The 12,950-nt window shown below is 39.9% G+C and overlaps 1 protein-coding gene across 2 annotated transcripts; it reads right to left on the reverse strand.

Annotated features, from left to right (window-relative positions):
* Positions 1-4,865: 4,865 nt before the first annotated feature.
* On the reverse strand, positions 4,866-9,522 carry LOC145101672 (TMV resistance protein N-like). Of its 2 annotated transcripts, XR_013705756.1 has the most exons (6): positions 8,932-9,522; positions 7,527-8,649; positions 7,133-7,444; positions 5,894-7,050; positions 5,160-5,333; positions 4,866-5,045 (listed from the first exon to the last, which is right to left on the reverse strand). XR_013705756.1 is itself a non-coding variant. In XM_079038928.1 (5 exons), exons 1-5 carry the CDS (start codon positions 9,405-9,407, stop codon positions 5,312-5,314), a joined length of 3,090 nt encoding a protein of 1,029 aa, XP_078895054.1. In that variant the 5' UTR covers positions 9,408-9,522; the 3' UTR covers positions 4,866-5,311. The 2 variants fall into 2 exon arrangements, 1 of the variants encoding a protein (XP_078895054.1); XM_079038928.1 differs by having other exon boundaries at positions 4,866-5,333.
* Between the last annotated feature and the right edge of the window lie 3,428 nt (positions 9,523-12,950).

Below are 12,950 nucleotides of genomic sequence, written 5' to 3' on the forward strand. Positions count from 1 at the left end.
AGACTCTCGAGGACATACTCCGGGCATGTGTTTTAGACTTCGGTGGCAGTTGGGATACGTATCTTCCGTTAGCGGAATTTTCGTATAACAACAGTTATCATGCGAGCATTGATCGACCTCCCTTTGAGATGCTTTATGGGAGGAAGTGTAGGACCCCGATTTGTTGGGGCGAGGTCGGTCAGCGGGTCATTGGGAGCACAGAGGTGGTGCTCAAGACGACCGAGTTGATTCAGCAGGTCCATAGTAGACTGCAGACTGCGTAGAGTCGGCAGAAGAGCTACGCCGACAGGAGACGTTCAGACTTGGAGTTCCGGGTGGGCGATATGGTCCTTCTGAAGGTCTCACCTTGGAAGGGTGTCATCAGGTTTCGGAAGAGGGGCAAGCTGGGTCCCAGGTTTATTGGTCCTTTAAGGGTTTTGGCCCGGGTGGGTCGGGTTGCTTATCGGTTGGATCTTCTAATAGAGCTTAGCCAGATCCACAACATTTTCCATGTGTCGCAGTTGAGGAAGTGTTTGGTGGATGAGTCAGCAGTTGTTCCCATAGAAGATATTCAGGTTGATAGCAGCCTGAATTACATCGAGAGGCCGGTCGCGATTCTGGACCGGAAGACAAAGACCTTGAGGAACAAGGTAATTCAGTTAGTGAAGGTGCAGTGGCAGCACCGGAAGGGGTCTGAGTGGACGTGGGAGGCTGAGGAGGAAATGAGAGAGCACTACCCGGAGTTATTTGCAGATTCAGCCGTAGCAGACTTCGAGGACGAAGTCTGAGACAAGTGGGGGAGAATTGTAACGACCCGTCTCTGATATGTTGCTTCCATGGCATTTAATTAGAAGTCTTCAAGAGGGACTCGGCGAGTCTATAGCCCGACTCGTCGAGTAGGGACAGGATTTTGTGCACGTGTTAGTCGGCGACTCAGCGAGTCCATATTCGGGACTCGGCGAGTCTGCCTGCCTGGAAGAAACCCTAAATCCCCGGGTTTGCTCCCTATTTAAGCAATGTTATGTGCCCCAAACTCGCCTCCTTCACCCTCAAAGAGCTGTGAGAAACCCTAATCCATCCTTTGAGTGATTTAAGTGTTTTTATGTGGATTTTGAAGGCTTGAAGAGGAAGAAGAAGAAAGGAACAAGGAGAAGAGGTGTAGAGCAAAGATCCAAGGGCAAAATCAGAGTTCATTGAGGTATTTCTCGGATTCCTTCTATTTTATGCTTTAAACCTCCATTAGAACACTTCTAGGGCTAGTTTGATGTATTTTTCAAACCTTATAGTTGTATGGATGCCTTAATAGGTCGAGATATCCCTAGATCTGTTCATTTAGAAGTTGTAGAGCCCGGATCTATTGCCTTTTTGAAGATGCTTTGCATGAGAACCCTAGATCTAGCCTTTATTATGCTTTTTGAGCCATTTTATCTTCATGGATGCATATGGGCACGTAAAGATAGAATCTTTACGTGCTAATCGAGCTAAGGGAGCCCAGATCTATAGGTTTTATACACTGGATTCAAGCAGAATTGAGTTTAGAGTAGCTACATGCAAGCGACTCGGCGAGTCGAGTCGCGAGTCCCCGATTTTCCCTTTTTGAGTGATGCCGAGTGGGGACCAGTGAGTTGTAGAGTGGACTCAGCGAGTTGGAGGTCAGACTCAGTAATGGAGGCACTCGACGAGTTGTTCATACAACTCTGCGAATCCAAGGCAATCTTCTTAGCTCGAAGAACAACTCGTCGAGTTGTTCATACGACTCGGCGAGTCGGATGCAGATTGCCTGAGTTTTAGAATCAACAGGGAACTCATCGAGTTGATGCCATACTCGACGAGTAGCCACGAGTAGGGTTGAGAAGTGAGACTAGAGACTCGGCGAGTTGGCGGCCCAACTCGGCGAGTCAGGTCAACTGTGGGTTGACTTTGACCGGGAGAGTTGACTTTGACCAAGGGTAAAAGAGTCATTTTACCCCAATGCAATGATTAGCATTTGATTGAGTGTGTTTATGGATTTGTAGCCGGGGAGATACCGGAGCAGCAACAGATAGTTTCCAGAGCCATACACACAGCAGCCAGTTCACGAGGTGAGTTTCCTTCCAGTAGGAACGGGTCTAAGGCCACAATGCTGGCCCGTTCAGTTAGCAGTAGTTTCTGGACTTCGGTCCAATGCACTAGTTAGTATGTTTGACGCCTCCGTGGCTCATACAGGATTTATGTGTTTATGCTAGTTGATATGAAATACTATGTTGTGTTCAGTTAGTCCGGACTTCGGTCCGATGTAGGGGACGGGGTCCCAGTCAGTTTCGGACTTCGGTCCGATGTAGGGGACGGGGTCTCAGTCAGTCTTCGGACATCGGTCCGATGCAGGGGACGGGGTCCCAGATAGTTAGTCCGGACTCCGTTCCGATGCAGGGGACGGGGTCCCAGTCAGTGGGCAAGGCCCAGTATGTGCCTTATATGTATTGTATGGTATGTGGTAGTTTGGGGGAGCTCACTAAGCTTCGTGCTTACAGTTTCAGTTTTGGTTTCAGGTACTTCCGCAAGCAAAGGGAAGAGCTCGGGATGATAGCATCGCACACACCACAGCTTCAGTTTTTGTCCTGGGAGTTGATACAGTTTTCTTAGATATGTTTTGATACAGTTGTGACTCAGTTTTCTCACAGTATTTTAGTATGGTTTTAGATACATAGCGTATGGTTTTATTATATGATACTCAGTTTTATGGTTTTTGGTTATATTAAAAATGAAAATTTTGGGTCGTATTTTTGGGTCGTTTCAGACGATTTTCTCCATGTTGGCAATGGTAAGGGTTTGCCCATATTACATGTTGGTTCCACTAAGCTTCATTCTCCAAAAAAAACTCTTTCCTTACTAAATATTCTTCATGTACCACAAATTAAACAACATCTTCTTTCTGTTCAACAATTCTGTCATGATAACAATGTTTTCTTTGAATTTCATGACACCTTTTACTCCATGAAGGATGAGAAGTCAGACAATATCCTCCTCACGGGTCCAAGTAATAACGGGCTCTACTCACTTCAACTTCCATCTTTCCAACCAATTTCAAGAAAGGTCTTCACTGCTATGTGTGCCCCTGTTTACACATGGCATCAACGGCTTGGTCATCCTCATTTTCAGCTTTTACATTCCATGCTATCAAGATACTCTCTTCCGGTTTTTCATAAAAAGTCAAGTGTTCCTTGTAATGCATGTCGTGTAGGAAAATAATCTAAACTGTCTTTGCCTTTATTGAATTTTAAAAGTTCTTGCATTTTAGATTTGGTATTTTGTGATGTATGGGGACCTGCTCCTATTACCTCTTCTAACGGACATACCTATTTCCTACTTTGTGTTGATCATTTTACTCATTACATGTGATTTTTCCCTTTAAAACATAAATCTGAGGTGTTTTCTCAATTTAAACACTTTTAGTTATGGTTGAACGACAATTTAACACAAAACTCAAATCTGTCCAAGCTGATTGGCGTGGAGAATTTTGAAATCTCCCTAATTTCTTTTCTCTGCTTTGCATCACACATAGACGCTCATGTCTTCATACGAGTGATCAAAACAGCTTTGTTGAGCGTCGTCATCGAAATGTGGAAACTAGACTCACTCTGCTTGCTCAATTCGGTGTTCCATCTCGTTTTTGGCACTTTGCTTATGACACAGCTGTTTACCTGATTAATCGGATGCCATCCGATACATCATCTAATGTGTCACCTTTTAAACACGCCTTTTCTCACAAACCCGATTTTTCATTCTTGCGTGTTTTTGGCTACTTATGTTATCCTCATATTCGTCCATATAATAAACACAAAATAGATTTTTGTTCCTTTCCATGTGTCTTTCTCGGTTAAAGTCCCGGTCACCATGGTTAGTGGTGTCTCGATCTCACCACTGATCGCATGTATATTTCCTCTCATGTTCTTTTTGTTGAACAACACTTCCCTTTTTTACACACCGTTCCTCCACCTGAGATACCTACACCTTCAGACCCATATATCTCCAGTTATCCTATACCTATTTCTTCCTTTGAAACTACCACTCCTACCGATAGTCCATTTACTACCGACAACAAATCAAACATTCCAACCCATTCTTATGATACCACACACAACAACCCATCCACACCTCCTGCTCCTACTCCCACATCATCAGCTCCACCTACTACCTACAGTAATGCCAATGCTCATAATGATCATCTGCCTCCTCGAGTAATCCCCTATCATCTTCGCCATAATCCCAAAGCCCGTGTTCCATTTAACCCTTATGCCTTCTTCAGCCATACCAACTTCTCTACAATCGAGCCAACAACCTTTTCCAATGCAAACAAATCACCAAAATGACAAGCTGCCATGACTGAAGAATATAATGCACTGATGCGTAATCAAACATGGTCTCTTATTCCGCCTGTTCCTAATACGAATGTAGTTGATTGCAAATGGGTGTATAAACTTAAACGGGATCAAACTGGTAAAATCACTCGGTACAAAGCGCGTCTCGTTGCAAAAGGGTTAAATCAACAACCAGATATTGACTACTGAAACATTTAGTCCTTTAGTCAAATCTACTACTATTTGTATAGTTCTCTCTTTTGCTGTTCCACAGAAATGTGCTCTACGGCAATTGGATTGTCAAAAAGCCTTCTTGCATGGAGAACTCAAAGAGACGATTTACTTATGACAACCACCTATTTTCGTTGATCCTATGAAACCCCATCATCTCTGCTTGCTTCACAAATCTTTATACGGGCTCAAACAAGCGTCTTGTGCATGGGTTCATCGGCTAACAAAGGTTTTATACTAAAACAAACATTGTATTTTGGGTTATAAAAAGCTATTTTCATATTTTTAAAAGCTTTAAAATTGAGTCTTTTACCATCTCACAAGTTACAAATCCATCATTACGACTTGCACAAAGTCACAAAAATAAAATACGACAACTTCAACAATACAAACAAAAAAAGAAGTACGATATGCCCAAAAAACATGACCACTTCAATATATCACCAATTTTCATCTATTGCCTTGAACTCTTCATTGTTTGACATTTGAATATCCTCCCTAAGATATAATAATAATAATAATAATAATAATAATAATAATAATAATAATAATAGCACATGTTTGTATTAGTTTAGTCAATTTAAAATTATAAAGGGATATAATGTTAATCACCTCATTTCCCTCCTCGTCTTCGTCAGAATGTACATTACCACCATCAATAACACACCTTCTTTCAGTACTTGCTAGTTATATGAAGTTCAAAAGCTTTACCTTCTTTCAAAATTTTACTTGTATCAGTACTACATGTATCACCAACAAGGTAATCACCAACACCACCACCACCACCTGAAAGAAATGCTAAATGGATAAGTCAAACGCTTAATGGGTTACAATATTTGCTAGCTAAAACATTTCAAAACCACTTTTAGGCTTATTTTTTCACTTATTCCCTCAGGAAAACTAGGGTTCAAATAGTCGGTAGAATTTCTAATTATAAATGCAGGAAATGGTTCAAATTTTAGGATCCATAATAGCACACTTGTTCAGTTGAAGAAAATGAAAAAAAAAATGGAATATCATCCACGTGCATCAATATGTGTTGCTAGGATTTTATATCTAATTCTTAAACTTTGTCATGCTACAAGGCTGAATATATAAATATATTCTTTCGGTTATGCAGATTCATGGTCGGTTCCAAATTGAGTTACATTCTGGAAGAGAATAAATAAGCTACCCTATGGATCTAAGCTTACATCTCAAAATAAATAATACAAACTGCTAATTGTGATGTAAAAAACATTATAAATGGACTACGGACTATTCTAATCATTTAAAATTTCAGACTGACCCATGATTTGCTAAGTCTCTAAAATATAATATAATTAATGGAAAGAGGAAGAAAGTACCTCTTAAGATGGTTCTCTGTGGACTGGCTCCTTAATTCTGTTGGTGTCGGTGTGCTATTCACGGCTTGTATGTAGCAGAATGGTCCATTTTCTGAGGTCTCTATCTTCGTTGTAAAAGCACACAACTGATCAAGAAGTGATATGGATCCGAATATACACAGACCATTCATCGAAGAAATGTTGTGTGGAAGATGACTTATTCCTGTATCCACTACATCTAAAACTTCCAAAAGCTTTAGATTTCCAAATTCCTCTGGCAATTTCTGGACTTGACTACAAAAGTGGAGAAAGAGATACCTCAAACATTTCATCTTACAGATGCTGTTTGGAATGTCTCCTACAGATGCACACTTTGTCAGGTTCAGCTCCTCTAAACATTCTAATTGCCCAATATCTTCGGGTAACTTCTCAAGAAACTTACAAGAATCAAGTAGTAGACATTTCAGATGAATTAGCATGCAAATGCTATCTGGAAGATGTCTAAGAATTGTAGACGACACATTCAGCTCCTCTAAATTTTCTAACCAACCAAGATTCTCCGGCAACTCTTCAAGATGCTGGCAATCTATAAGGCTGAGAGATTTTAGACATTTCAACATACAAACGCTATCAGGAAGACATTTGATGTTTGTAGAGTACAAAGTGAGCTCTTCTAAGCATTTCAACTGGTCAAGGTCATTTGGCACCTCTGGAATACAGCCCTTAAATGTAAGGCGTCTTAAATGTTGTAAAAAACCAGTTCTCCCTGAAACACACTCAAGTTTTGTGCAAGGCTGGAGATCTAGGAAGACACCCTTGCGATCAATTTCAGTTTTCGAGGGTTGTTCTTTAGAATAATAAAATGTAAATTGTAGCACTGGTAGATTGCTTGTTGAGTCCCTTAGGAATCCCTTCAAGCACTCCACAGACACAATTAAGTTAGGTATACTAAGAAGCACAAGTGATTCCAATTGTTTGAATAATGAAGAAGATACAGACCATGAGCAACCAACTAAATTTACGAAGATGAGCCTTTTTAGACATCCAGCTGGAGCATAAATTTCTATCAAATCATGACATCCACTAAGATCTAAATTCTCTAGATTAGGAGCCATCCGAAGGTCAAGGGTCCTCAACTTTGAATCTCTAAGACCGAGGAACCTGAGCTTCTTAAGAACCTATCATATGCAAAAAGAACATAAATTAGACGAGTATTTCTGTATCTAATAACAAATAGACGAAAGGCTTTACGAAATGTACCTTTCTTTCTCCACTTCCCCAAAGTTGCAAAATTCTGCTTTTAGCCAATTCAATTCCAACAAGATTATTTGCTAGAAATGTTTGGGGTAAAGACAAACCAGGGTAAGCACGCCAATAAAGAAACTGTAACGAATTTGGAAAGTATTGTTTTGTTTGATCAAAGTTCCAGCCACTAGGGAAGCAGTCATCGAGGTTCCCATAAAGAGAAAGATATCTAAGTTTGTTCAGATTTCCAAGTTTTTTTATGATAATTTCAGGATTCAGTTCCTTCGGCATCAGCTGCAGTCCTATACATGTTGATGCTTCAGTACCCTATAATCCAAAAGCAGTCACCATGAAACTTGTGTCATATATGTAATGAAAATTTGTTAATTTTAGTAAACATGATCCTTACCCAATCATCAGTGAATAGTTCTTCAATTTCCTCGCGAATCCAGAGTCGGCTATGTTTGTTGGGCTCATGGGGGTGCGATCGCCTAACAATATTTTTGCCCAATTCTTCTATCTTATCATGCATGCCCAATCTACCATTTAAAATTGTTATTAGAGATCTTTGCTCAAGAATTCTTAAACCATATGCAGCACTATATCCACAGCTATCAAGCATTCTAATTGCATATCCTTTAGGAAACCCCTTCAAGAAGCATGCAACATCTAAGAACAATTCCTTGTGATCATCCTCTAGGCTGTTATAGCTTATTTCCAATACCTCTAGAGTTTCCCGAGATGGAATTGTTTTTAGTCGTTTTAGTGCACCTCTCCATACATCTTCATTTTCACCACACAGATGCGAACCCAAAACTTTAATCGTCAAGGGAAGACCAGCAGCATAACGTACTACTTCTGATGAAAGCTTTTCATACCCTTCATCTGGAATGTATCTCTTAAATGCATACCTACAAAAGAGGCTCATTGCTTCCTCATCAGACAACAAACTGACATCATAAATCCAGTTCACATTCACTCCATGTGCTAGCAGCACTTTCTCATCTCTCGTTGTAATGATGACTCTACTTCCGTCCTTAAACCAGTCACCAGCTAACGCCTCAAGCTGCTCTGCATCATCCACATCGTCTAGAACAAGAAGAACTTTCTTATAGGGTAGCCTCATTTTCATGTATTCTTTCCCGTCATGAACACTCCACACACGCATGTGTTCATCGTTTAGAACACCTGAAAGTATACGTTCTTGTAATGACCGCAAACCTTCCTTTATTGAAATTTCCATTCCGTTCTTCTTTTTTGATAATTCCCTTACGTCCTCAAGAAAGGTACTACCTTCAAAAAGGGAAGATACTTTATCAAAAATAGCTCTGGCTAAAGTTGTCTTCCCAATGCCTCCCATTCCTTTGATCCCTATCATGCGGACTTTATCATTCAAACCGATTCCCAAAGACGACGCCAGCTCTTGCATCCGGCGATCCATACCTATCAGATTTTCATCATTTCCCAAATGAATGGAACATAACTTGAGTGAAATCTCTTCACCAATTTTCTTGATAGCTTCAGCTTCATGCCTGTTGATCAAACAAGACTTAAGTGGTTTGTTTAAGGGGATTCATTTAGCATCACCCATAGTCCCATACCCAAAGAAGTAAAAAAAGTCAAATGTGGTGAATTGAAGGCTGAAATATTTTTAAACTTGTTGCGAACATGAAGGAGGTTCAATCAACCTTGAGTTAGAATTTTACAATATGACATCAATAATATGGATGACCCTTCTACATCCCCAGAGGACCAAGATTAGAAATACAAAATTGAAAGACTTTAAATTAGATATATGATGAAGGAATTTATACCCATTAGCAATGTTTTTCAGATCCCACCCAACCAGATTGCCTGCACTTTCAAGAGCCTTTTCCCATTTCTTAATCTGTTCGTTAGACTTATGTTTGGCGATTGCTCTTCCAACTGGTCCACTTCTACTGCGGATGTCGCTGGGCTCCACATCATAAAAGAGCGGGTAAGCAATCTGTTGCTTCTCATCCTGACACTCCATAATCTTTGTAACCTCCTTCAGACACCAAGACGAAGATGCATAGTTTCTGGAGAAAACAATGATAAAGAACCGTGACTCTTCAATGGCTTTGAAGAGCTCATCGATCCGTTTTCCTTTCTCGAGTTCCTCGTTATCCCTGAAGGTATAAATACCTAGTTGCTTAAGAGAAGTGTAAAGATGATCAACAAAGGTCTTGCGTGTGTCTTCTCCTCTAAAGCTTAAGAACACATGATACTTAAAGCTCTTTTGATTGAATGAAGTTGAAGAAGACGCCATTAAAGGTTTTTAATTTACTTGATGGATCTATAAATGGAATCGTTATTGGGAGAGATTCTTAGGAAATAATTGCAAAGAAATTAGGGATGCATGAACCACGCAACCCAATGATCGGCAAGAGCTAGTAATTTCAGCAAAGTGATGACATACATTTCTTAATAATAAACAACGAAGAAATTCCAAATGCCCCGCCAAATCACAAATAATAATAATAATAATAATAATAATAATAATAGTTAAATAAATAAATATATAATCAACCGGTAAATGATTAGTGATTACTTCATTGCAAGTTGCAATTATTTAATGGGAAAGTCAACGAAACTTTTGTATCATGTGTTAGAGTAAATTACATTATCCGTCCTTGTGGATTCCACAATGTAACAATTTCAGTCTTCAAGTTTCATTTTTTACAATTCTTTCCCTATTTTGTAGTTTCACTGAATCTTTGGTCCCTTGACCTAACACCAGTTTGGTTGTAACTTTTGTTGACTAAGCAATGCCACATCATTAACTTGTGACCGTTACAGAAAATTTGCATGTTTCAAGTTGTTAGTAGTGTCCTAGTTTTATGCTTATGCACATTGAATGAAGCTGGGAATCAGTAGAAGTTAGTTCCTATTTTTCTGGTTTATTTTCTTTTAAAAAGTCATGTACTTTCTAGTTGTTAAGCAAGCAGTGAAATGCAACTTTTCGTTCCAGTACTTTACATATCCTTTTCAGTCGTGTTTCCTTCGGTGGGAGTTCCAAGTTTCTAGTTGTTTTCTTAAGTGTTTTCTTGTGAAAGTCAACCAGTGGTATCAAAGCTTTGCTAAAGATGCCAGAATTGCAGCTGGTAGGAGGATTTAAGAAGTTAAACCATCAAAACTACAAGTCTTGGTCTGCTTGGTTAAGTTCGTATGTACAGGGCAGGATCGGTGGGAAGTGGTAAAGCGAAATGACATCATTCAGCCTGCAAGAGAGACACAAGATGGAGCCTTGAGAAAGTGGAAGATACGAGCTGGTAAAGCCTTGTTCATACTAAAGACAACAGTGGAAGAAGACCTGTTAGATCATATTAAAGATTCGGTGAGCCCAAAGGAAGCATGTGACACCTTGGAAGTACTGTTGTCCAAGAAGAATGATGCAAAGTTGCAGCATCTAGAGAATGAACTGCTTGGAATCTCCCAAAGAGATATGACCATCTCGCAATATTTTCATAAAGTGAAATCATTATGTCGGGAGATTGGTGCTCTTGATCCGGAGGCCAAGATTGGTGAGGCCAGAATGAAATGAATCATAATTCATGGATTGAAGACAGAGTATCACAACATTGTTGCTGCCGTTTAAGGATGGCTAAACCAACCTTCAATTACTGAATTCGAGAATCTCCGATCAAGCTAAGAATCCTTGGTGAAACAAATTGCAGGTGTACAAGTTAAGGCCAATGATGAAGCGCTGTATGTGGAAAAGTAACACAAAAACAAATCAAATGGGTCAACAAAGAGAAACTCAGGCAAAGGGAAATCCATGTCTGATGAAAAGAAAAAGAAGGAGAAAGGAGAAGCCTCGTTCGGAAATTCATCAGACAACAAGCAATGTTCACAGGGCAAGAAGTTTCCATTCCGATGTTACAGTTGCGATAAGAAAGGTCACATGGCCAAGGATTGTCCACAACAAAATGAAGTAGAGAATGCAACGACTTCCCAAATAGAATAAGGGTGGGATGTGAATACCCTAATGGCTCACATGGTTAGGGATAAGAGCAACCAAGCTAAATGGGCCTCTGAAACCCAAGTGTCTACCAGGTATAGTTGTTTTATAATATAGTGAACATGAATTTAGAATGCCCAGATTTTGCCCTAGCTACGTCATCTGGAAGGAGCGCAATTCACCTAGACAAGTGGATAGTCGACTCCAGTTGTTCTCACCATATGACTGGATAAAAGAGCCAACTCAAAAATCCGGTAAAGTACAACAGAAACCAAGTTGTAGTCATTGAAGATAATTCCCGACACCCAATCGCCAATATTGGGGATGTCACTCTCCCTACTAACTCCGACAACAAAGAACCGGAGATGGAAGATGTCTGTCATGTTCCAGGGAAGGGAAAGAACTTGTTCTCTGTTCCATAAGTAACTTTTGTTGGGAAATGCATGCTGTTTGGACCGGACCAAGTGAGCGTGTTCGATGAATTTGAGACATCATTGGTTCTTGTTCTCAGTGGTAGGCGACGAGACACAGTGTATGTACTTTCTGCAAAGGCTGCCTACATAGAAAAGACCTAGAATACTCAAAAGTGTTGACCTTTGGCACTCACGGTTAGGGCATGTGAGCTATTCTAAGCTGAAATTGATGATGCCTAATCAATTGGTTGCAGGGTTGCCCAAATTACCAGTTGTTAAAGATGTAGTATGTTCCAGATGTCAATTCGGTAAATCCCACCAACTAGTGTTCCATTCTTCAAGCTACAAATCAAAAAAACCTTTGGAACTAGGGATGTTATTCGGGTCGGAACCGAACCGACCCGAACCCGAATAAACCGAAAACCGAATAAGGGTAATTGTATGAACCGAAAACCGAACCAAATAAGCAATACGGGTTCGGTTCGGTTCGGTTCGGTTCCGACCCGAATAACCCAAATAACATGTACAAGATGATTAAGGAGCCGAATAACCCAAATAACATTTACAATAAGATTATAAATATTATATTTTGTATGAATTTTGTAGCTTATGATAAACACAAATAACACGGATTAACTATTCTTGATATATAAAATGTAAAATCCAACCACCACAATCTTAAGATATAGTTATTAAGAAACATATTAAACACTAAACATTAAACATCCAAAACACCTAAAAAACTATCTATAAGTATATAAGTTAAACATTAAACATTACGTGGGTATTTTAGGTAACGATTGATAGAACACAAGACCGAATAAGCAATCGTGCAGGTGGGAAAAAAAATGTGACTTTTCATATTCGGTTCGGTCCATTTGGACTGAATAAGCCCTTATTCGGGTAACCCGGACCGAATAACCCGAAAACCGAATAAGACTTATTTAATTACCCGAAAACCGAATCAAATTGCTTGTTCGGGTCTAATTCGGTTCGGTTCGATTCGGTTTTCGGTTTGGTTCGGGTTTTCGGGCCAAATTCTCATCCCTATTTGGAACTAGTCCACAGTGATGTATTTGGACCTGTGACGCAAACATCCATTGGAGGTATGAGGTATATGATTACATTCATAGATGATTTTCAAGATTTCTTTGGGTGTTCTTTATGAAGGAAAACAGTGAAGCCTTGAATAAGTTCAAACTCTTTAAAATGGAAGCTGAAAAATTAATCGGCCATAAAGTTGGGATGTTGCAGACAGATAACGGTGGTGAGTATCGGTCTCAGGCGTTCACAGATTACTTGGATGAGTGCAAGATCAGAAGACAATTGACCTATCTTAATACCCCGCAACAAAACGGTTTCTCAGAACGTAAGAACAGACACTTGGCTGAAGTGTGTGGGAGCATGGTGCATGCCAAAAACATTCCTAGGCAATATT

The sequence above is a fragment of the Lactuca serriola genome, chromosome 4, assembly GCF_051521515.1.
Source record: "Lactuca serriola cultivar US96UC23 chromosome 4, Lser_US96UC23_V15, whole genome shotgun sequence".
NCBI classification, from domain to species: Eukaryota; Viridiplantae; Streptophyta; class Magnoliopsida; order Asterales; family Asteraceae; genus Lactuca; species Lactuca serriola.

What these genes read in the sequence shown, in the direction of transcription:
- LOC145101672 (XM_079038928.1), bottom strand. Translation starts at nt 9,407, where the DNA reads ATGGCGTCTTCTTCAACTTCATTCAATCAAAAGAGCTTTAAGTATCAT. An exon ending in CTGAAAAACATTGCTAATGG is followed by an intron (nt 8,650 to 8,931) that starts GTATAAATTCCT and finishes TTTGATCAACAG; the next exon opens with GCATGAAGCTGAAGCTATCA. An exon ending in AACTATTCACTGATGATTGG is followed by an intron (nt 7,445 to 7,526) that starts GTAAGGATCATG and finishes TTTGGATTATAG; the next exon opens with GGTACTGAAGCATCAACATG.